Here is a 21,907-nt window from a genome sequence, read left to right as displayed (position 1 = left end):
TACTCCGGCTGATAGTGATGTGGACTTGATTTAAACAATAACTGCTATAGTTAGAAGAGGTGAGATTATAGTTTCCTAGTATGTAGCAGGTCCCATTTCCATGGAACTCATCTAAGGTTAATGTTCCATCTTCTTCACAGCTCTCTATAGCTGAGATTGGGACTGTGCCTAATGTTATCCCTGAGGTGTTTATCCCTATCCCTACATAAAAGGGAGACCTGGGGCTCAAGCACAGCCAGCAAGACTCAGTGATTTCTGGCTGGGTCTCATTTAGGAAGGGGAAGACTTTATCAAGTAATTCATAGGTAGACGTCCTTTCCTGTGGTCTATGCACATCCTTTGGGGGCCACGGTGCCCCCCTTGTCAGTAAGGGGGCTGAGCTAGTTCTCTCCCCTTCCGTTGGGGTAGGTGTCAGGGACGGATTCCCTGAGGGAAGTACCCTGCTGGGCGGTTTGGCTGGTCCAGGAGGTCGGGGTGGCAGCCCCTCACCTAGACCCCTCAGTAGTGGCCTGTTCCCAATAGGTAGCCTTTTAATTGTAATGAAGGTTCCTGGGTCAGTTTCTCCTTCTATATAAAGTCTTATTCCCCAGGTACGGCCTTTTGTCCAGTCGGGGGCGTCGGGGTTTAGGACAGTTATGGTGGTAGGGTTACAGTTGTCCTTTCGGCAGTCCTCAGGTTTGGGTGGCCTTCTTTCCCTGAGGAGGGTTATGTGCTTATCTGTTCCTCCCCCTGGCGTCCAGCCCATTGCGAGGGTTTCACAACCCCATGCTTTACAATAGAATTCTCTAAACCCTCCACACCTGAGTTGTGTTTTTCTAGTGGTCTCGGGGCACCCGTATGAATTAATAAACCACAGGCCGTAATTTTTGGCTGAGTTTTCGCAAGGGGGAGAATGGGACTTGCCTTGGGCGGGGGACGAGGGTGTTCATAACAGGTATGGCCGCCTGGGAGTCACAGAACCGATCATCAAAAAACTTAGAGAAATCAGTCTTTAGGGAAACCGGAGCACCTCCCCACGTATAGTTGGTGGCAATCACAGTACCATCAGCAGTCCTGATCAGCACCCATTCTTGGATCCTAAACCCCCTTCCCAGTAGGGGGCCTAGGACTACTAGGATTGTCAGGATTTGAAGAATTTTACTCGTAAGGGTTCCCCTGAAACTGGCTGTACACTCCATTTTTCACTCTCGTCAGGTGTTGGGGCCGGCTTGATGTGGGCAAGATGTATCCAGTAGGGTTTTTCTGCCACTCGCACGGCTGAAGGTGTGCTCAACAGTACCTGGTACGGTCCAATCCAGCGGGGCTCGAGACTCCCCCTTCGATGATTTAGGATCCACACCCACTGTCCAGGCTCCGGAGCTTCTGCTCCTTGCTCTTTAGGATATCTCTCCTGCTGGAGAGCTCTCACCTCACGGCGGATGTTCTGCAAAGCCTGCAAGGACTTGAGGAAGTTAGAGTTAGTTAGTTCTAATTCCTCAGCAGTGAGTTTGGGAACTAGAGGAATAGGCTGTCCAAACATAATTTCATATGGTGCCCAAGTCTTGACATAAGGTGTACACCTTACCCTGAAGAGGGCGAAAGGGAGTAGCTCAACCCAGTTTCCGCCGGTCTCTTCCCTTAATTTCATTAAAGTTTCCTTTAAGGTTCTGTTCATTCTTTCTACCTGACCCGAACTCTGGGGCCTGTATATACAATGTAGTTTCCAGTTAATTCTTAGCCTTGTGGCAAGTTCTTGTGAAACCTTGGATACAAAAGCGGGCCCATTGTCTGATCCTATGGCTAGGGGTATTCCATACCTAGGGATAATTTCTCTTATTAATAACTTGCAGACTGTGGACGCAGTCTCACCTCTGGTGGGAAAGGCTTCTACCCACCCAGAGTAAGTGTCTACTAGTACTAAAAGGTATCTGTATCTAGACGTGCCTTTTGCCATTTCAGTGAAATCTATTTCCCATAGTTCTCCAGGAAATTTTCCTCTATATCTAATAAATGGAGGCAATCTCTTATTTTGGGCGTTAACCTTAGCACAAGCCTGACACCTAGCGGTTACTGAACGAACTGCATCCCTGAATCCTAGCCCTAGGTAATATTTCCTAACTAGCGTGTCTAGCTTGTTTTGACCTAAGTGGGCACTGGTGTGAATGTCTTGTATCACCTTCCCTAGTACTCCCTGGGGTAAAAATATCCTTGAATCTGGCAAAACTATCCACCCAGCTTGGTTTTTGTTTCCTCCTAACTTTTCTCCGAGTTGTTCTTCCTCAGCAGTGTAGTGAGGGGACGGTGGAAGGTTTGGAAGAGGAAGCAGTGGCAGCACAGTCCTTTTTTGCGCGGCTGCTTCTCTCGCAGCTGCGTCTGCAAGGTTATTTCCTCTAATGATTGGCGTCTCGCCCCGCTGATGCCCTCTGCAGTGGATTATGGCTACCTTAGCAGGGAGCCAAATGGCATCGAGAAGGGCTAAAATTTCTTCTTTGTTTTTAATGTCCTTGCCTCCTGCAGTCAGGAGGCCCCTTTCTTTATATATTGCACCATGTATGTGGGCCGTGGCAAAGGCATATCGGCTGTCAGTGTAAATGTTTACAACCTTACCTTCAGCCATCCTCAGGGCCTGAGTCAGTCCGATTAACTCAGCCTTCTGCGCCGAAGTTCCAGCAGGCAATGCCTGCTTCCACAATACCTCAGTCTCAGTGGCCACTGCCACCCCAGCAAGGCGTTGTCCATCTTGAATATAGCTGCTCCCATCTGTGTAGAGGGTGAGATCTGGCTTCTCATATGCCTGGTCCCTCATGTCTGGCCGAGACCCAGGAACTGCATCCAGCACATGGGAGCAATCATGAATAATGGTGGGATCTGGGGCTGGCAGTAAGGTGGCTGGGTTCAACGCTGTTGTTTTCAAAAACGTTACGGCCGGAGGATTCAACAGCTGAGCCTGATACTGGGTAAGCCGTGCATTTGACAGCCACCTGTCAGGCGGGGCTCTCAATATCTGCTCTAAATAGTGTTCTCCAATTATCTGAATATCTTGACCTAGAGTCAGTTTACTGGCTTCTTTCACCAGCACGGAAGTTGCGGCTAATGCCCGTAGGCAGGCCGGCCAACCCGAGGCCACGGGGTCTAATTTCTTGGATAGATAGGCCACAGGTCTCCTCCACGGCCCTAACTCTTGACTTAGTACCCCGAGGGCTACTCCCCCCTTCTCAGCTACAAAGAGCTGAAAGGGTTTAGTCAGGTCAGGCAGGGCCAGTGCAGGGGCGGTGGTCAGGGCCTCCTTTAATGCTTGGAAGGCCTGCCTCTCTTTCTGTGTCCATGTGAAAAAGTCCTCCTTTCCTCTGGTTAACTCATGGAGAGGCCGGGCTAACTCCGCAAAGCCCAGTATCCAGAGCCTGCAATATCCCACGGCCCCCAGAAATTCCCGTACTTGCCTCTTGTTGGTGGGCTCAGGAATCTGCATCACGGCCTGAATCCGTTGGCTGGATAGCATCCTTTGTCCGCCCTGCAGATTGTAGCCCAGATAACTCACGGTCTGTCTGGCAATCTGGGCCTTCTTAGCAGACACTCGGTACCCCTTCTCCTCTAGCTCTCGCAGAAGGTCTTTTGTCGCAGTTTCACATTCCTTCGGACTCGTGGCCGCGATGAGCAGGTCATCTACATACTGCAAGAGCACTACGGAGGGGTGAGAGGTGCGGAAGGGTTGCAAGTCCTTGCCCAATGCTTCACTAAATATAGTGGGAGAGTTCTTATAACCCTGCGGCAGGCGGGTCCAGGTGTATTGCCCAATTAGTCCATTTTCTGGATCATCCCACTCAAATGCGAAAATCTCCCTGGCTTTTTGGCGCCAGTGGAATACAAAAGAAAGCGTCTTTTAAGTCTAGTACTGAGTAGTAGACATGGGTCGGAGGCAGTGAGCTCAACAGGGTGTACGGGTTAGGCACAGTGGGGTGAATAGTTTCTACTCGGGCATTCACTTCCCCTTAAGTCCTGCACGGGCCGATAATCTTGGGTCCCGGGTTTCTGGACTGGTAGTAAGGGCGTGTTCCAGGCTGACTGGCATTCCCTCAAGATGCCTGCCTCCAGGAGGCGCTTGAGGTGCCGGGCTATGCCCTGCCTAGCCCGAGCTGGGACGGGATACTGTCGCACTCTGACCGGGCTGGCTGTGCTCTTCAGCTGGACGATTACTGGGGGCTGGTGCGCTGCCAGCCCTGGCGGGTTGGTCTCTGCCCAGACCCCAGGTATCTCAGAAAGCAGGTCTTGCGGGACATCATCCCCCCTCCTTACCTTCGAGGAGGGCTGCGAGCAAGTACTCCTCTGAGATTGGCACGGTTACCTCTAGCTGGACCCCAGGCTTAGCTTCCGCTGGGCCTTCTCCACCCGGCTGGCCGCTCCCTCGGAAGGTAATAGTGGCCTGAAGTTTTTGCAGTAAATCTCTCCCAAGTAAGGGGTAAGGGCAATCTGGGATGATTAGGAAGGAGTGAGTAATAGTGCCTGAACCCAAGTTCGTTATCCGGGCCGTGGTCCACGGATATGTTTCCTCTTTTCCTGTTGCCCCCACTACCTTAGTTTTTGCTTTCTGCACTTTTCCTTGTGGCTGCTTTAGGACAGAAAAGGTGGCTCCCGTGTCGACGAGGAAGTTTATTGGTTTCCCCTCAACATCTAAAGTGACCATGGGCTCTTGGGAGCCTACAGGGATGGAGCCCCGGCCCCGTCAGTCCAAGGTTTGGAGCAGCACAGCAGGTCCCGCCCCCTGCTCCATCTTCTTGGGGCATTCTCGTTTCCAATGGCCTTTCTCCTTGCAGAATGCACACTGGTCTTTGTCTAATGACTGCCTCTGATTCCTGTGTCTCCTTTCCCTTTTCTGATTCTTGGGAGGGGGGTTTTTGGGCTGCAATCAGGATTTTTGCAACCTCCTTTGCCCTCCCTATTTCTGGGTCGTCCCTGTTCACATACACTTTCTGGGCGATCTCTACTAATCTACTGATATTTTCTCCTTCAAACCCTTCTATTTTTTGTAACTTCTTTCTAATATCTGGGGCAGCCTGGGTTACGAAGGCAATATTTAGCAGCCTCCAATTCTCTGGAGCTCTTGGGTCGAGTGGGGTATAGACTCTGTAGGCTTCTGTAAGTCTCTCCAAAAATGCCGCGGGGAGACTCTTCCCTTCCTTGTATTATCTCACTAATCTTGCTAAAATTTGTTGGTTTCTTAGCTGCTGCCTTTAGCCCTCTAAGCAGAGCCCGGCGGTACTGGAGTAGCGCCTCCCTTCCCCCCTCGAATTTGGGTCCCAATCAGGGGGATCCTCGGGTAAAAGGTCTTGCACTTCCCGCCTCCCATATGCTGTCTCTCCCTCCTCCCCCATCACTGCCTTCGCAGCCTCCCTCATTATCCTATCCCGTTCTTCCGAGGTAAAGAGGGTCTGCAAAATCTGCTGACAATCATCCCAGGTGGGCTGATGAGTCCTGAAAATAGTTTCTAGCAAGGGAAATCAGCCCCTGCGGCTTTTCTGAAAACGGAGGGTTTTGATGTTTCCAATTGTATAAATCACTGGTTGAAAAGGGGACATAAATTAGCCGGGGTGGTGCCCGCGGGGGTGAATCTGGCGCTGGCGGTACTTCCCTAAGGGGTAAGAGGGCGGCGCCGCTCTGGGGCGGTGCCTCCCTCGCCCCGTACCGACTTCCTCCCCTTGTGTGTGGAGGACTTTGCACTCCTTCCCTCTGGGTGGTGTCGGGTTGAGGCTGCCCTCCCTCCCCCCTGGTGGTGTCAGGCTGAGGCTGCCCTCCCTCGCCCCTGGTGGTGTCAGGCTGAGGCTGCGCTCCCTCGCCCCTGGTGGTGTCAGGCTGAGGCTGCGCTCCCTCGCCCCTGGTGGTGTCAGGCTGAGGCTGCGCTCCCTCGCCCCTGGTGGTGTCAGGTGGAGGCTGCGCTCCCTCGCCCCTGGTGGTGTCAGGCTGAGGCTGAAAGTAGGGAGGGGGTGCCGAAGGGGAATCTAAGAACTCCTCAGAGTCCCCTTGCAAGACGGGGTAAAGCCTTGGCCCCCCTTTTTCCGGTGGCGTCTGCTGCGGCGAGCGTCCCGGGGCCCCTCTGGGCCTGTTGCCTCCGCCTCGGGGTGCCGCCAGACACACTGCCTGCCTTTCCCTTCGCCCTTTACTCTGGCACCGCCGTATATATCTCGGGCGGTCCGCTGCAATGTCCACCCAGACATTTATATATATTATTTGATCGGGGTGGGGCACCCGGTACACTACCCCTCTGACAGCGAACAGAAGGGGCAAATCAAAGGTTCCTTCGGAGGGCCACCCAACACCAAAAGTCGGCCACTCCAGTTCACTGAGGGTCCGGAGGATTTCAGGATCAGGTGCTGGGCCGCCGTAACCCTGCGCTCGCCTCTGAAAATCAGAAAAATTATTTAATAGACAATCGAGGGGCGACCCATGTACGGATCCACTCTGGCCCATCCTGATGCGCTGGACGACCTCGGGGATCTCAGAGGCGAGAACACTGACAACTATGACTAACAGAAAACACACACACACACACACAAAAAAAAAAAACAAAAACCCAAGCACTCTCTTATCACACACACAGGCGAACCGCGGCTCTCAAGCATACATCTCGCAGCGCAGCGCAGCGCAGCGCGAAAACCAGGTGCGACCAAGTCGCTGGGAGCCTAGCTCCGTTTCCCGAGAGCGTCCTCTCCTTGGGAAACCCCCGGGGGGTCTGCCGGTAGCGTCCTACCTACCCCCTCGGGGCTAAAAGGTCTAGACCACCGAAACCGAATGAGGATCCTCCCAGAACTTACCGGGCCCGGCTGCTCTCTCAGTTTCTGGACGAAACCTCCCTCCTGGGAAGTGGATCTCGCTGGGGCCTCCAAATGTTGCATTCGATGGGCGAGAAATCAGACATCCAGAAACTTAGAGCTTATGATGGTATTTATTGGCCAAAAGTTTTTTTACCTGCGCAGGGGCGGCTTCCTTCCCCCCCTGGGGAGTCAGGTAGCTTCTCAGAGCTACAACATGGAAGCCGCACGTGGCTTACAAACTATGGGGTTTTTATAGGGCAGAGCAAGCGAATGCGGGCTTACAGAAGCAGATGTGGCGGTTAGCTATTAGCTAGGTTGCTAAATTGAAAACGGTGAGGGTCTCTCTAATTGGTGGGTATTGCTGCTGGTGGGCCCTGGTTAGTTACCTTATTTGGCTAGAATTTTTCTTTTTTTTTTTGAACCCAACTGTTCCCGGAGGATTATTTATTACCCAGTCTCAGGAACTGCAGATGCCTAACGGCTATCCCTATGTTTCCACTACTAATGGCCATTACACTGAACTCATCTGTCTTCTTGCTAAAATGTAACCCCTGAAGGTCCTATGGTGAATGTGAACTCCTGGCTGGCCTGGAGCTCAGAGGGGGACCCAGAGGGTCCGGTAGCATCGTGCCAAGGAGTTGAGGGGGAGGGGAAAGAACCGCCCACGGTCCTGGCTGCCTGGCCACCGGGCTTAGGCCTGAAGAGAAAGGACTTCTCTTTCTGGAAGGCCCCCCGAGGAGATCCCAGGGCCTCTCTGAAGGGTCCTCAGTGGCAGAGAGTGCGGAGTAGCAGGGCTTTGCCGGTACACTGTCTCTACCAAGACCACAGAAGCAGAGGCCCCTGCATTAAGGCTGGAACCACACTAGAGGGAGTCCATGGTGGCTCCACGTGCACAGCCTGATCTCCCAGCCCGGCTCCTCCTCCCCGCCCCGCCCCCTTCTGTCCGGGGAACTGCCAGGAGGTGCCCAGAGGAGCAACAGGGTGAGAACCCCAGCTGCGCGCTGCCGAGGTGCTGTTTGGGGTTGGGGGTGTTCTTTGGTTGTTGGTTGGGGTGTTTTATGTTGTTTGCTTCTTATTATTCTCACACACAAGTGAAAATAGAGGAAGCAGGATAACGGACTCCCATTACCTTTCACCGGCTTCCTCCACAGCCAGTGCAGGGCCAGGCTCATCCCATCTATGCCCCGCCCACTTCCTCCACACCGTTGTTTTCTGGAGCACGTGCCAGGGTGCGTGTCATTCCATATGTAAGTACTTCTGCGCATGCGAGTGTCTAACAGGTAAGGAGTCTTTCAAAAATAAAAGTGGCTACAATGCCCTCAGCACATTTAAAAACATTCTAGCAGTTCCATAATGCCATCAAACAGCCAGTGTTCGCGTCCTCCTATTGCTGACACACGTTTTAACTGTTGGCCTGAAACAAAATCCAAATAAAGTGGGTCAGTTACAATCCCTTGATGTGTCTCTTACGTTTTTGAAACTGCAGCAGGAGGCAGCTGCCACCGGCCCACGTGGGGACGGCCTACACCTTCTGGTTTTGCGTGGCCTGAGAGCCAGGAGTGGTTTTATACATTGTTAAACGGCTTTAAAAATCAAAGAAGAATATTTGCGGGATGTGAGAATCGTATGAAAGTCAACTTCCAGTGTCCAGTAAGTTTTACGTCAACACAACCACGTCCTTCCCTGACACGCTGCCCGTGGCAACCGCCCCACCGGAAGGGCAGAGGCGACTCCTCGCTGCGGCACCTGAGACTTTACGGCCTTCGGAGGCTCAGAGATTTACTGCCCGGCCCTTTACGGGGAAAGTCTGCCAACCTCTGCCCTGTAGGTTTCCCCTGCCCTCCTTACAGAAAATGTAAGTTTTCGTTGGAGGAACTGGGTCACTGGCCCTGTGAGTCTCCCTCGGTCTGCATTCTGCCCCGTTGTGCCCTGTATTTCTAAGAACTGCTGGTTGAGTCATCAGGCTCAGTCCAATTCAGACTGGATGACTTTTTCCCCAAGAGGATTCAGGAGTGATGATGCATTCTGCCCTCGGGCAGTGAACGTGTTTGGCTCCTCTTTCTTTTTATGACGCCGACAAAGGTGGATGACCAGTGCTGAACTGGATCGAGCTGCAGTAACCGAAAGTGCCTAGAAGAGATGGGAACAGGCTGAGGTGTTAGCGGGTCTGCAGCCCAGCAGGGCAGAGAGGGTCAGCTGACGGAGACAAGAGCAGTGGCTGGAAAAAACTCAAGCTGCTTTGCGTTTAGAGTTGACGCTGCACAATAAACCATGACCCACGGGTGAGGAAAAAAGTTGGGTAGTGAAGGGGTTCAGAACAGGTCTCCCCCAGATGTGCCACTTTGACATGTGGATTATTTTGAGCTGAAGGTCACCAAGACTCCGCAGGCTCGTGAGAAACTTTTAGCTCCCCCTTAAAGAATTTGAATTTGGTGCCTTGCCCATCATGAGAGTCATCACCAGACATAACTTCTCGTGACCTACCTATAAATAAACTTATTACAGAATATCTGCTCTTCTTATCATCCTGCAAGGACCTTTCTCCCCTCTGAAGCCTCAAGTCACCTCACCTCATCCTCAGTTCAAAAAGCCATACATAGCTCATTTCACCTTTGTGAAATGTATGTGATGTTCCCATACATACAAAAGTAATGAAATGTGGTTATTTCCCCTCGTTACCCTGTCTCATGTTGATTTAATTATTGAACCACCCACCAGAAGGAATTTTTTCCCTCCCCGGTAGGATAGACATCGAGGAGATGAGAGGTGCTGTGTCAGCCTACAGGGGTTGTGGCCGATGCTCGTTCTTGTCATTATACAACATTTCTGTCCACGTGGGTCCATCTCTTAAGGGGAAAAGGGAAGAGTAGTTGGCGTTGTCCTCTTTGTCCCCCCGCCCCCCAAGTGTGTGTCCTCTCTCTTCACTGAGACTGGGGGTGCCCTGAGAACTGGACTGAGGGCTGGTCCTGCCCCTCGGACGACCTCCATCCCCACGAACCAACAAAGGCTGCAGCCACTGAAACTCACTCCAGGGCGGAGTAGCTCTGAGTGCATGGCAGCTGCTGTCTCCAGAATGTTTCAATGTGCATTCAGGCACCGCATCTTCACTCCTTCATGAACACTGACCGTGTCCAGGCTCCACCCGGACCAATTCCTGTGCCCCCACCTCCTCCAAAGTGGCTTTGAGTGCCGCGAGCCAGCTCGCCACCTGCCGGGCGGTACCTTCGCTTCCCGGCCTTCTGTTAATGCCATCCGAATGTTCTCACTCCCTTGGCCCAAGGTGTTGGAGGCAGGTGTTTTGGAGCCCTTTCCCCGGGCCTCCCTTCTCCGGCCCCCTGTCAGGTTCTGTCACTGTTCCTGATGACTGTCTCGCCCTCGGTGCCAGTCAGGACGATGCCAAACTGGTGCCTCATGACAGAGGACCCACTGACTGAGCCGGGACTCAGCGTCCACAGTCAGGGACTGGGACAGAGGCCACTGCATCAGAGAACGGGGAGAGCGGGGTACCTGGAGGCCCCGGTGGACTGGTCACGGAGAGGTACAGGTAAAATTGCCTCACTTACACTCTGCGACCGGTGAGAACAGTAAGTTTCTGCTTGGGCCACAGTGCCACATGTGCTGGGGGTGAGGCAGAGAAGGAGGCGGAGATGGGACAGGAGCCATAGACGCCCCTTGTTACAGCCATTCAGTCTTTAAATGCACTGTGAACACTTGCTCCGGTCGGGCCTTTGCTCAGTACCGGGGTGTCAGAACACACCTGGCCTCCAGGTTTGCTGTCATGGAGCTGATAGCTGGAGAGCAGGGGCAATGGGGGACAGACAGCAAAGGAGACTTCACTAGGCAGTGACAAGTTATGTATGGTAAGGGCTCTGACAGAGACGTCCAGGCAGCGGGGAGCTGGGCGGGGTGGCAGCCTGCGGAAGAGGCGGAGCCTGCCCTGCTGGTGCCAGGGTCATGGTCAGCCCTCTTGGACCCTTCCCCAAGGTCCCCTTCACTGAGGAAGAAGGATCTGCCCTCTCCCAGCCCGACAGACCAACGGACACGAAGGCCCTCTCTTATTCTGGAACCTTGCACAGTCTACAGGCACTGGGGCTACCGCAACTCAGAGTCGCCTGGAAAATGGAGGGTGCTACCCTTCCTTCAGCTGCCCCCGCCCTACTGCAGGCTGTGAGCAGCCTGCACGCCAGACTGGGGCAATAGCCGTGGGTTTCAGTTATAGCCACTCCTCCGTGATGGGCTGAATGGTATCCCCCTCAAAATCCTAGTGGAATTCCTGATCCCCAGGTCCTGGGGTGTGACTGTGTTTGGAGGTAGGACCTTGAAGGGGTACCGAGGGCACAGGGTGGGTCCTAGTCCGGGGTGACTGGTCTCGCATAAGAAGAGGTCAGGACACAAACACTCAGACTGAGGGCCCGCCACCTGCAATCCCAGGAGAGAGGCCTCGGAACAAAAGGACCTGCCACACTTCACCTTGGGCTCTCGGCCTCCAGAAATGGTGAGGAGTTACACTTCAGTTGTCTAAGCACCCAGTCTGCAACAGCCTGAGAAAAGAAACCTAAAACTCCTCCTTCTCTGAGTCACAGACAGGCTCTGAGGCTGGGAGGGGAAGGAGGGGGTGGTGCATTTGCCTCATTCCAGAAGAATGGGGCTGGGAGACTGGGAACAGGGCCCAGGTCCGACTCCCAGTGCGGGGCTCCAGGCCCCTGGCCCGCTGGTTCCTGCACCTGCAGTTTCCCCTCCCCCCACCCCCAGTCCCCACATTGTACACAGAGTTTTCTACCTGAACACACCTCTGATCAAATTTCTCCATACCAAGCATGTTCAGGAGCCCGGCCCCACCACCCCAGAAATTTCTGAGCACACTCCTTGGCTGGCTACCCGCAGCCCTGCCAGTTAGGACCTAAGTCGGTGCTTCGCAAACATTCACATGTGTTGCTGGAAATCCTGGGCAGTGAGTGGGTTGAAATGCAGACGCCTGGGCCTGACCTCAAGAGCTCCCTTCTCGGCAGGTCCCGGGTTGGGGCCCTAACACTTGCATTTCTAACTAGCTTTCAGAGGCTGCTGCGGCTGCTGCCCTTGTGTAGCAGCTAAGATGCCCCCCACCCCCCACCAAGGCAGCACACAGGCAGCCCTTCTTCAGCGCGGCCCCTTGCTCTGCCCCAGCAGCCCCTGCACGCGACCCTCTGCTCAGCATGGCCCGCCATGAACCCCTTGCTGCCAAGTGTGACGGTGGTCAGACCCTGGAACCTCCCGGCTCAGGACAGAGCTGAGCGGTTGTGTTCCTTTCACAGGGAGAGACTTGTCGGAATTCCAACCACACCTGGGCCCAGACGGCCTCTCTTCTAAAGGACCCTGGCGGAGCTTGATAAAAATGCAGATGTGCGTGTCCACCCCCAGAGAGAGACCTCCCTCGGAACCACACACCACTGTGGTCTCTCTATACACAGATGCATGCGGGAGGCCCAGAGAGGGGAAGCGACTTGTCCCAGGGCACACAGCACCTTAGAACCGAGGCTGAGCAAGAACCCAGGACCCCCCCAACCGGGCGCAGCTCCGCCTGCACCCCCCACCACTATACTTCACTGCCTTTCCTGAGCCCTTCCCGGGCTCTCCTCTCTTCCTGCCCTCTCACTTCCCCCACTTTCTTGTGACACCAGCTGGACCCTGGCATTTCCAGCTGGTGCTGAAATGGAGCCCCAGGGAACTAGAAAACTTACAAAACTGAGAAGAGTGGGGAAAAGGGCAAGGAAATGCGGGACAGATGAAACCCTTTTGAGGGAGGGTACGGGAGGGAGGGGAGGAGGGAATGAGAAGCCAGTCAAAGGCGTCTGGGAAGCTGGGGCCGGGCCACCACGCCTGCCTCCGACTGAGGAGGGCTCAGAGGGCAGCCTCGGAAACCGAATCCTTCCCTGGCCCCACACAGCCAGCATCTGCCCGCACCCCACACCTGCCACCCAGCCCCTGCGACGGCCAGCCGTGTGCTTTAGACCCAGAGGGGCTGGTTGGTAGGCTGGTTGGTTGGTTGGTGTGAGTGTCCCATCCCTGGGACCCGGGTTTCTGCCTCAGCCCCAGTGCAGCGGGTGGCCCGAGGGCTGGGGTGTGGCAGACCTCGCCCTCCCAGGCAGGCTCCAGGTGGCACTGGGACTAACAGCTGGAGAAGCTGCCCCAGGCACTGAGGGCCCCAGCCAGGAGAGGTGAGTCAGCCCAGTGGGGCAGGGCCCTGGATCAGGATCAGCAGCTCCACCAGAGACGCCCCATCCCCCATGTCACCTGGGGAAAAACTGGACCCACTTCCTGACACCTTCATCCTGCAGCCGCCAGTCTTCTACCCGGTGAGCAGCCACTGGGGTCTGGAGACTCTCAATTCGGGGTGTCTTCGTTCCCACTGGGGCCCGACTCCCGGGTGGTGGGCGGAGGGGCCCTTGGCCTTGTGCCCCGCTTGCCCAGCATCTGCCCGCGGGCTTGGCAGGTGCCCCTGAGCTTAGCAAAGTCTGGCCAGCTAATTCTCACTTGAGTGTGAGTGACGGCTGGGCTCCCGGGGTCCTTGCTTGGGAAGTAGTAGATCCTGGAGACACAGGGCTGTGCCCCTGCTGCAGGTGGGTGACCAGGCGGATGTGGGGGAAGTCGTGGGGACACAGAGCACCTAGGAAGGGCAGTCTCGCCTCCAGCCCAGAAGGCAGACAGATGGGTAGTGCCAGCCCAGGGGTAGGGCGGGGCTTCCTGTCTTCCTCCCCCGGCTCAGTGCCCTTGCAGAGGCTCTGAAGCCTGGCCAGCTGCACCTCCCCCAACGAGCACTGGTCATCACTCTCTCTCTCTGCTTGGCCCTCTTCTGGGCAAGATTCGCACCTGCTCAGTAGTAGGGACTGTGCTGCTGGGCACAGCTGAGCGGCGGGTAACCTGGCGTCTGGACCGCTGCACCTCCCCAGGTGCCTGAGTGATGGGGCGAAGCAGCTGCCCAGGTTCCAATCCCTCCTCCGTCTTCAGGCTGCAGCTCCCACTTGGAGGGCAGTGTGGTCGGGTCTCGGCTCTTTCTAGGTGATGTGGGCTTCGGAAGGCTGCTGGGAGGGGCAGAACACCGCGGGAAGGCGGCTGGTCTTGTGACACTGCCCGACGTGCACCTGCTGCGAGTTCACATTCATCCCACAGACACCTGTTCAGAGCCCACCTGTGCCAGGCCGGGCACTGAGCCCACAGCAGGGAGAGACAGGGCTTCCGCTGTCAAGGCCTGGTGCCCCCCCCCCCCAGTGTGGACAGCCTGCCACACGTCTCCCCAGAAGCCAGCCAGCCAGACAAGGGGTCCGGATCATGGGGAAGGGAGAGATAACTCAGGCACCAGAGTGCATGGTGTTTGAGAAGATGTTAGGAGGCTGGATTCCAAGTCCAGTTTCACAGGTGTGGGGAGAGCAGGGGAAACAGCCCCAGAGAGGGCAGGAAGTTGCAACAAAGTGTGTGCTGTGCTTTAAGAATGCCAGGGGACTTCTTTGCAGGGCAGGGGGAGCCTGGGAAGCTGGGCGGGCCACCGCGAGGTAGGCATCTCTCCAGGCGCCCACAGCAGGGGCCTCTGGCAGGTCCCCACTGGTCCATCCTTCTGCCTCCCGCATCCCGGACAGAACACAGTCCTCAGGAAGCCCGGACAGCAGACTTTGGAGGCCAGGGCAGCACCCAGTGGACAGCAAGCCTCACTGGGGAGGGGGGCTGGGCTGGTGCTCCAACGAGCAGCGGAGCTGACCTTGGCTTCCCCGGGGCCCATGTGGCTTTGACTTGTGAAGGTCCAGGAAAGGGGACTAGACAGAGACATCATCTCAGAAAACTAATTTTTCCCCATAGGACGTTTTCTGTTTGCAGCAGGAGGATCAAGCTTTCCTGTTCTTCTTCCCTCCCCACCCCTCTGATATAGGGGTCCCTTGGCCTGTCCTCCACCCCGTAAGGATGGGTGTCTCTCTTTGTCCAGGTGGTTCCTTATGTCACAACAATTTTTGGTGGCTTACGCGCAGGCAAGATGGTCATGTTGCAGGGAGAGGTCCCTTTAGATGCAGCCAGGTAAGGAGGCTGCTCCCCTGGGGTGCTGGGGCTCAGCCCCAGAGGCACAGAGCTGGGAATTCGGGGTGTCTGAGGGGAAGCGCCCTCGGTGAGCCCCCCCTCCCACCAGGTTCCAGGTGGACTTCCAGTGCGGCTGCAGCCTGCGTCCCCGGCCAGACATCGCCATCCACTTCAACCCGCGCTTCCATACCACCAAGCCCCATGTCATCTGCAACACCCTGCACCTCGGGCGCTGGCAAGCAGAGGCCCGGTGGCCCGGCCTGGCTCTGCAGAGAGGACAAAGCTTCCTCATCCTCTTCCTCTTTGGAAACGAGGAAATGAAGGTGATCCCAGGGGCATCGGGTATCTAGAACTCGTGGGAGGGGCCGAGTGCCCAGAGGACCAAGGAGCTGCCCTGGGCCCGTGGGGCCTGATCCACTCACCAGCGAGACAGCTCTACGGTGCCTGGCCCCAGGGAGGGGCCACGGCCACAGTCCCGGTGCATCTAGGGCACCTGCACATGCCCAGCGCTGTTCTGAGCCCTTAAATGTCAGCTCATGGGGTCCCCCGACAACCACAGAGGAAGGTACTTTCCTTCTCCTGTCTCACAGCTCAGGGAGCAGGGGGCAGGAAGAGAGAACTTGACCTTGAGGCCTTCACCACTGATGTGACTCCTGCCAGAAAGACGAGGGGGTCTTCGGATGTCTCCAAGGGGAGGGAGTGGTGGGAGGCAGCAGTGGAGGGAGAGACTGTGGAACAGGGGTCTGCACAGCCTTCTGAGCCTCGGTTTCCTCACCTGTGGACGGGAAGGTGCTGAGGCTGCTGGCAGGTCTGTGCAGGTGAAATGCAGGGCTGCGCGGTGGGGAGGTGCTGTCAGGGGCAGACAGGGGCCTGAAAGGTGCCTTGGTTCCAAGGCCACCTGCCAGCTCTGTCACCTGCCAGCCCTGTAGCCTCGTCTGCAAAATATACCTGCTGCAGAGAGCTGGGGTGAAGGTAAGTGAGGGAAATTCCAGGTAGGAGGGCTCACCGATGCCTGGAGTGAACCAACAACCCTGAGCTGAGTTGAGGCGGCCCCTGTGTGTCTCCAGGTCAGCGTGAACGGACAGCACTTCCTCCACTACCGCTACCGGCTCCCACTGTCCCGTGTGGACACGCTGGGCATATTTGGGGACATCGTGGTGCAGGCTGTTGGGTTCCTGAACATCAACGTAAGTTCCCTTTGGGCCCAGCCTGGGCGGCAGTGGCCTCTGACTTCCGCTGACACCTGGACTGGCCTGGGCCCCGCTCCTGCCCCAGACAAGCGCTGTCTCACCAGTTATGGCCGAGTGAAGGGTTTCTGTTGAGGTGTCGGGAATGAGTGGGGCGAGGGGAGGAGACGGTGACACGGAGGGGCCCAAGAGCCTGGGTGTGGGGTCAGTCTGGAGGGAGGAGCAGTGACCAGGAGGCGCGTCACGTGGAGACTTAGCGCCCGGGCCCCAGACGCGGGGCTGGCAGTGTCACTCCCACTGGAGGAGCTTGTCCAGGTGCCAGCTTGCAGGCCCCACGCAGATGCTGCTTCAGGTCACCTGAGGGGGACCTCGCAGGCGGAGGGTTCACAGTGCCAGGTGTGAGGACCACCGACAAGGCCAATGGGAGAATGAGGCGCTTTCAAGGCCAAGGCAACCTCTGCCAGCATCCGGGCACAGGCAGGGCTGGCCAAGGCCAGATGAATGGCCCCCGGGGCCTGCAGCCACCCTGAATCCTGCTGTTGCTCATTCTCTTTCCCGACAGCCATTTCCAGAGGGAGGCAGCGAGTATCCAGTTGGGCACGTGAGTCTCTCGGGAGCAAAGTGGGCCCCTTGACGCAGACATAGGAGTTGAGCCCCTGGTTGTCCCTCCCCCACCGTGACCTGCCCTCGCTGGCTGGGCTGCTGCTCCCCTTGCACAGGCCCAGCTGCCCCTCCCTCATGGCATGGTTGCCAAGGACATGGCGGGCTCTGCCATGGTCCCTGGACAGCCTGGATTGCCTGTCCCAGCTTGTCTGGTCTCTTGCTTGGGAAGATGGGTGGCAGGGGGTGGGGGGAGGGAGCGGCCACCCTGAAGGGGCAGGCCCAGTATTCCTATCAGGAGGTCCCTGTAGATGGGAGCTTTCCATTCCCAGAACAACCCCAGAAGCTGGGGTTGGCCTGCAGGGCAGAAGGGGACAAGTGGCCCAGGCACTTGCCCAAGGCCACATGGTGAGTAAATGACAGACCCTCGGGCCAGTTCTTCCGCATTTTCCAGAGCTGGTGCCCTTCTGAATTCGGGAGGACCTCAGAGGGGCTTCCCATCATTCACCCGCATTGCCTCTGACAGACAAACCCAGAGGTGCCCAAGGTCTAATAATGATAGTATCAAGACATTCCCTTTCATTGAGCCAACACCACGTGACCTCTGCACCCTCTCTTCCCTGACAGCCTTTCCTGCCAGGGAGCCCCGGGCTGGTGAGTGACCTCCCCCTCGTTCTGGAGCAGGTGGAGCCCCATCACGGGTCAGGGGCACCCCCACCTGGTGGGACTGCCTCCAGCATCAGGGTTTTCCGTCCCTTCATTGAAAAGCGCAGGTCGTGGGTGGGCCGGCAGCTGCAGGCTGAAGCTCTAGCTTCATCGGCCTTTTCTTCACTTACTCTGCACGCAGTTCTTTGATACGCTTCTGTGCCAGGGTCGGTGTCAGCCTCTAGGATGGAGGGACAAGCCAGTCCCCGGGCCCCCAGTTGCTCACAGGCTGGTGGGGAGGCGGACCGATGAACAGGCCATTACAGTTCTGGGTGCAGGATGGGGACATACACGGTGCTCTCAGCACAGAGGGGCACCAATCGCACCTGGAGAGGCCAGGGGGGCTGGAGTGCAGGGGCCAGGCCTGCAGCAGGTGTTAATAAATGAAGAGCTGAGTACCCCCCACACCCCTCTCCGCCCCACCCCCTGCAGGCGGAGAGGCGGAGACTTACCTGCTCCGGGGCCCCCACCCCCCACCCCTGAGAGTGGCCCACGAGGGGCAGCAGCCTCCCTGAGCCCCTCTGTGGGTCAACTTGTCCGTCACCTGTTCCTTCAGGAGGTGCCCTGCTCACTCCCCGTCCCCCGGGGTCTCTGGCCCGGACAGGTCATCGTGCTGCGGGGGCTGGTCTTGCCGGAGCCCAAGGAGTAAGTGTGCGGAGCAGAGAGGAGGAGTAAGCTGGTCGGGGTGGCAGTGCTTGTAAAAGGCGGGCTAGGTCGGGACCAGGGCTCATCCTGCGTTCAAGGCCCCAGTGGCCCCAGTTCCGGGGTATCTTCCATGCCTGTAAATCTGGTCAGGCTGCCCCAGGGGCCTCAGGAAAGGCCTTTGAAAGCGGCGTTGGGACTGAGACCCCGACAGAGGATGTGACCTCTAACCGTGACACAGCACAGAGTTTAGGAAGCACAGCCAGGCGGCCCCAGAGGAGGCCTGGTGCTGGCGAGTGGGGACTTGGAGGGACACAGTCACCCAGCACACAACAGACGCTGCCTAACTTCTCCCCCAGGGGGCGCTCCCGCTCCGTTTCCCAAAGCGGTGGTTCCAAGCCAGTTAGACAATGGTCTTCTCTTTTTTCTTTTCTTTTCTTTTCTTTTCTTTTCTTTTCTTTTCTTTTCTTTTCTTTTCTTTTCTTTTCTTTTCTTTTCTTTTCTTTTCTTTTCTTTTCTTTTCTTTTCTTTTCTTTTCTTTCTTTTCTTTTCTTTTCTTTTTTCTTTTCTTTTTGCTTCTTTTTATTTCCCTCCCTCCCTCCCTCCCTCCCTCCCTCCCTCCCTCCCTCCCTCCCTCCCTCCCTCCCTCCCTCCTTCTTTCCCTGCCTCCTCTTTTCATCTTTCTGGAATTGCATTGGATTTCATGACTTCTGGGCCACATCACCTGCCTGGCTTTGACCTCTGTTGAGGACCCTGCCGCTGGAGCCATTCCTTGTCCTCTCTGTGCCATCGTTTCTTCGTCTGTAAAAGGGGGTGAGGACAGTGCTGACCCCAGGGGCGGTGTGGATGCTGGTCACTGCAGGACACCACAAGTGGGCACAGAGCAGGTAGCACCAGCATTCTCTCGGGGGCGGGGCCGGGGAGTAAGGGGCGCGCCTCTTGTCTCCCCCTCTCTCTCCGTTTGTGTCCTGACTGCGTTTGAAGTCACTGACCTCTCTAAGCTCTTGCCCTGCCTTCTCCTGAATTCTGAGGCAGGCACCACTGGGTTGGACTCCGGATTTTACCTCTTACAAACTGTGGCCTCAGACAAGTCACTGCATCTCCCTGATCAGGGGTCCCGAGTTTCCCCATCAGGAGGAAGAAAAGAAGGGAAGACATCATTCTAACCCTATAGAGAAAATAAAATGGTTCCCGGTGATAAAGGATACCTTCCCCTGGCCACCCAAAAGCTTGGGGACACGAGGCAGGTTCATATCCTAGCTCAGAGCCTCATGGTTGTCAATGGCACAGCCAGCAGTGAAACTGCTCTTCCGCAAGGCCCACGGGCTCTCGTGCCCTCGGAGGCCTGACAGGTCAGTGAACAGTGAGGCACCAGGTGGGGGAGCTGGGGAAGTGGAACGAATATTTCCATAGACCCAGTCACGACAGACCCGGTAATTTTTAAAGAGAAGCTAGAAGCCATCTTTCCTATAAAGTCTCTCAATTGTTGAATAGGGTGTGACTTTAATGTGCAAGGGTATTGTGGCCCAGCCAGACCATTTCTACAGGCCAGTCAGGCCGTGGGTCACCGTCATGTAGACTTAGCACCATGCCTGCAAGAAATGCAGCTGCCGCCGCCGCCACTGTCATTTTCAAGAAGCAACTGTGGCTTGAATTGGACAAATGGGGTGAGGATCTGAGGGTTCCGGTGCATGTGCACAAAAATTTGTCCTTCTCCTCTAACCCTTTCCCCAAGCACTGAAGGCAACAGGGTTCTGCTGTGGCCCAGCTTCCCTGGTCCTCAGGGGGAATCCATTACCAAGCCCAGGGCTTGCTAGACCAGGCCAAGGTGGGGGACCCTGAGGCCTCCAGGAGTTCTCAGGCCAATGGAAAGACAAAACCTTTTCGGGGGAGGAGCCTGGGGAAGGGGGCTTGGCCTGGGGCTGGAGACTCCATGCAGCGAGCCCTCTCGGGACCCCGACCTTCCAGACTTCTGCCCAGCGCTGAGCTCTTGCTGTCCCCTCCCCAAGCTGGAAATGGAGAGAGCCTCTTCCTGGAACAGAACAACCAGAAAGGAGTTCCCTGAAAGGCCCAGCAGGGCAGGCCTTCCCGGGCCTTTGCCCCCCACCCCCCCCCCCCCCCCCCCATGTGAACCTGCGTCTCTCCCCCCACTCACCGCCTCCCTGCCCAGGGCTCAGTCAACAGCTTCTGGGCTATTGTTTCAAACAAAGTGACTCTGGAAGCCCCAGGACATGAAACAGAATCTGGCTGCCCTATCAGAGAGTCAGGAGCCAGGCAGCAGAAAGACCCCCAAACCTGGGGTCCTGAATCCTGGTTCACATTCCACCTGAAGCCCCATCTCTTAGGGGTAATAGTGGATGTGCTTTAACATCCTGCCCTCAGCAAACTGAGGAGATGGACCTCAGGCCCAGGGTTTCTGGGAGGAGTCCAGAGAAGCAGACCATTTGCATCTGTAAACACCTAATGTGGCCCAGGTACTTGCTAAATGTCACAAACATTACCTCCTTCACTCCCATCGCTGGCCCTGAGAGGTACGTAGGGTGTTTGTAGTATGTTTTTTAAACAATCAGTGTGATAGGAGGGCTTGTTATATACCAGCTGCTGTTCTAACAGGAGGAGTTAACCCTGTTAACTCATTTGATGCTCATCGCAGCCCCAGAGGCAGGTACAGCACCGTTGTTGTTCCCACGTTACAGATGAGGAAACTGAGGCACAGAGACATTGACTTGCCCAAGGTCACAGGGCTAGCAGCAGCGGCGCCAGGGTTGAGCCCAGGTGGCCTCGCCCTAACCCCTACGCTGCCTGCAAAGCACCTAAGACAATGCGGGTCCGTGATGCACCTAAGACAATGCGGGTCCGTGATGCACGGTAAACATTACCTGTTACTCACGTTATAATTACCCCCATTTCAAGGAGGGGAAACTGAGGCTTGGGCATGGTCCTTTGCTCCCTGTGGTCCTGCAGCCAGGGAGTGGCAGGGCTTTCCCCTCTGAACTGTCAGGTGTCCAAGAGCTGGATTGTGGGGGCGAAATCTGCCCGAACTTCCAGCACACTCTACCCACCCGCCCCCCCCCCATCCCTCCCCTCAGGCCCCAGCGACCACAGCCCAGAGGTGTGGGGAGACATGCCCGGGGACCCGGAACCTGAGCCTGCCTACTTCGTCCCCCTCCCGGCAGTTTCACGGTGCGCCTGCTGGACGAGGCCGCTCGGGCTCCTGTGACTCTCAGGGCTTCCTTTGCGGACAGAACACTGGCTTGGGTCTCGCCCTGGGGACAGAAGAGGCTGATCTCCGCCCCCTTCCTCTTCTACCCCCAGAGATTCTTTGAGGTGGGTCAGAGCCCAAGAGCCCCCATCCAGGTCCATGGGTGGCAGGGACGTCCTGGGCAGGACCTTCCTGCTGGGCTCTGAATCCTCCGCCCTGGTGCCAGCGGTGCCCTGCCCAGAGTGGCCCTGGCACTGGTGTTACTGACCAGCCCCCTCACCCGCCCCCCATGACTCATGTGTGCGCCCAGGGTGGAGAACGTCTCCTCCAAGGGAAGCAACCCCGGCTGCACATGGTGGGGCTGAGGCCCAGCCCTGCGCGGTTCCCTGTGGGAGGACCCGGGACAAGCTGGGCCCAAGCGAGGGAGGAGGGGCTCGCAGGGTGGGCCATCAGGCACAGGCAGAGCTCCATCTGGAAGCCTGCCTCCCGCCCTCCCTCTGCAGGTGCTGCTCCTGTGCCAGGAGGGAGGGCTGAAGCTGGCGCTCAATGGGCAGGCCCTGGGGGCCACGGCGCTGGGCCAGCAGGCCCTGGAGCGGCTGCGGGAGCTTCGCGTCACTGGCAGCGTCCAGCTGTACTGTGCGCACCTCTGAGGAGGGGCCCAGAGGAGGGAGGGCCGGCCCCCACCCAGGGCCCCACGGTCTGGCCTCCTGCTCCTCCTTAGAGTGTCCGCCTGTCCCCACTGTGTC

At 56.8% G+C, this 21,907-nt stretch overlaps 2 protein-coding genes across 2 annotated transcripts in view; one reads left to right on the top strand and one right to left on the bottom strand.

The window, feature by feature from the left end:
- PLAAT5 (phospholipase A and acyltransferase 5) overlaps nucleotides 1-13,420 on the bottom strand; it is a 25,675-nt gene extending 12,255 nt beyond the window's left edge. Inside the window, exon 1 of the mRNA XM_053659271.1 lies at nucleotides 13,056-13,420. Coding sequence (XP_053515246.1) covers nucleotides 13,056-13,092 — 37 coding nt within the window. The 5' untranslated portion in view covers nucleotides 13,093-13,420. The remainder of the gene's footprint in view (nucleotides 1-13,055) is intronic.
- Nucleotides 12,715-21,907, top strand: LGALS12 (galectin 12). The gene is made up of 9 exons (XM_037140152.2): nucleotides 12,715-13,117; nucleotides 14,737-14,825; nucleotides 14,935-15,148; nucleotides 15,893-16,012; nucleotides 16,575-16,613; nucleotides 17,240-17,266; nucleotides 17,874-17,962; nucleotides 21,136-21,286; nucleotides 21,665-21,907. Exons 1-9 carry the CDS (start codon nucleotides 13,049-13,051, stop codon nucleotides 21,809-21,811), a joined length of 945 nt encoding a protein of 314 aa, XP_036996047.2. The 5' UTR covers nucleotides 12,715-13,048; the 3' UTR covers nucleotides 21,812-21,907.

This window comes from Artibeus jamaicensis, unplaced genomic scaffold (assembly GCF_021234435.1).
Source record: "Artibeus jamaicensis isolate MK-2021 breed Jamaican fruit bat unplaced genomic scaffold, CSHL_Jam_final scaffold_614, whole genome shotgun sequence".
NCBI classification, from domain to species: domain Eukaryota; kingdom Metazoa; phylum Chordata; class Mammalia; order Chiroptera; family Phyllostomidae; genus Artibeus; species Artibeus jamaicensis.
This window is presented reverse-complemented; position numbering and strand designations above follow the sequence as displayed.

Excerpts from the sequence above, each read along its gene's own strand:
- LGALS12 (XM_037140152.2), top strand. The coding sequence starts at position 13,049 with ATGTCACCTGGGGAAAAACTGGACCCACTTCCTGACACCTTCATCCTG. Across the intron at positions 14,826-14,934 it reads GTCCCTTTAGATGCAGCCAG|GTTCCAGGTGGACTTCCAGT; the intron begins GTAAGGAGGCTG and ends CCCTCCCACCAG. Across the intron at positions 16,013-16,574 it reads TTGGGTTCCTGAACATCAAC|CCATTTCCAGAGGGAGGCAG; the intron begins GTAAGTTCCCTT and ends CTTTCCCGACAG.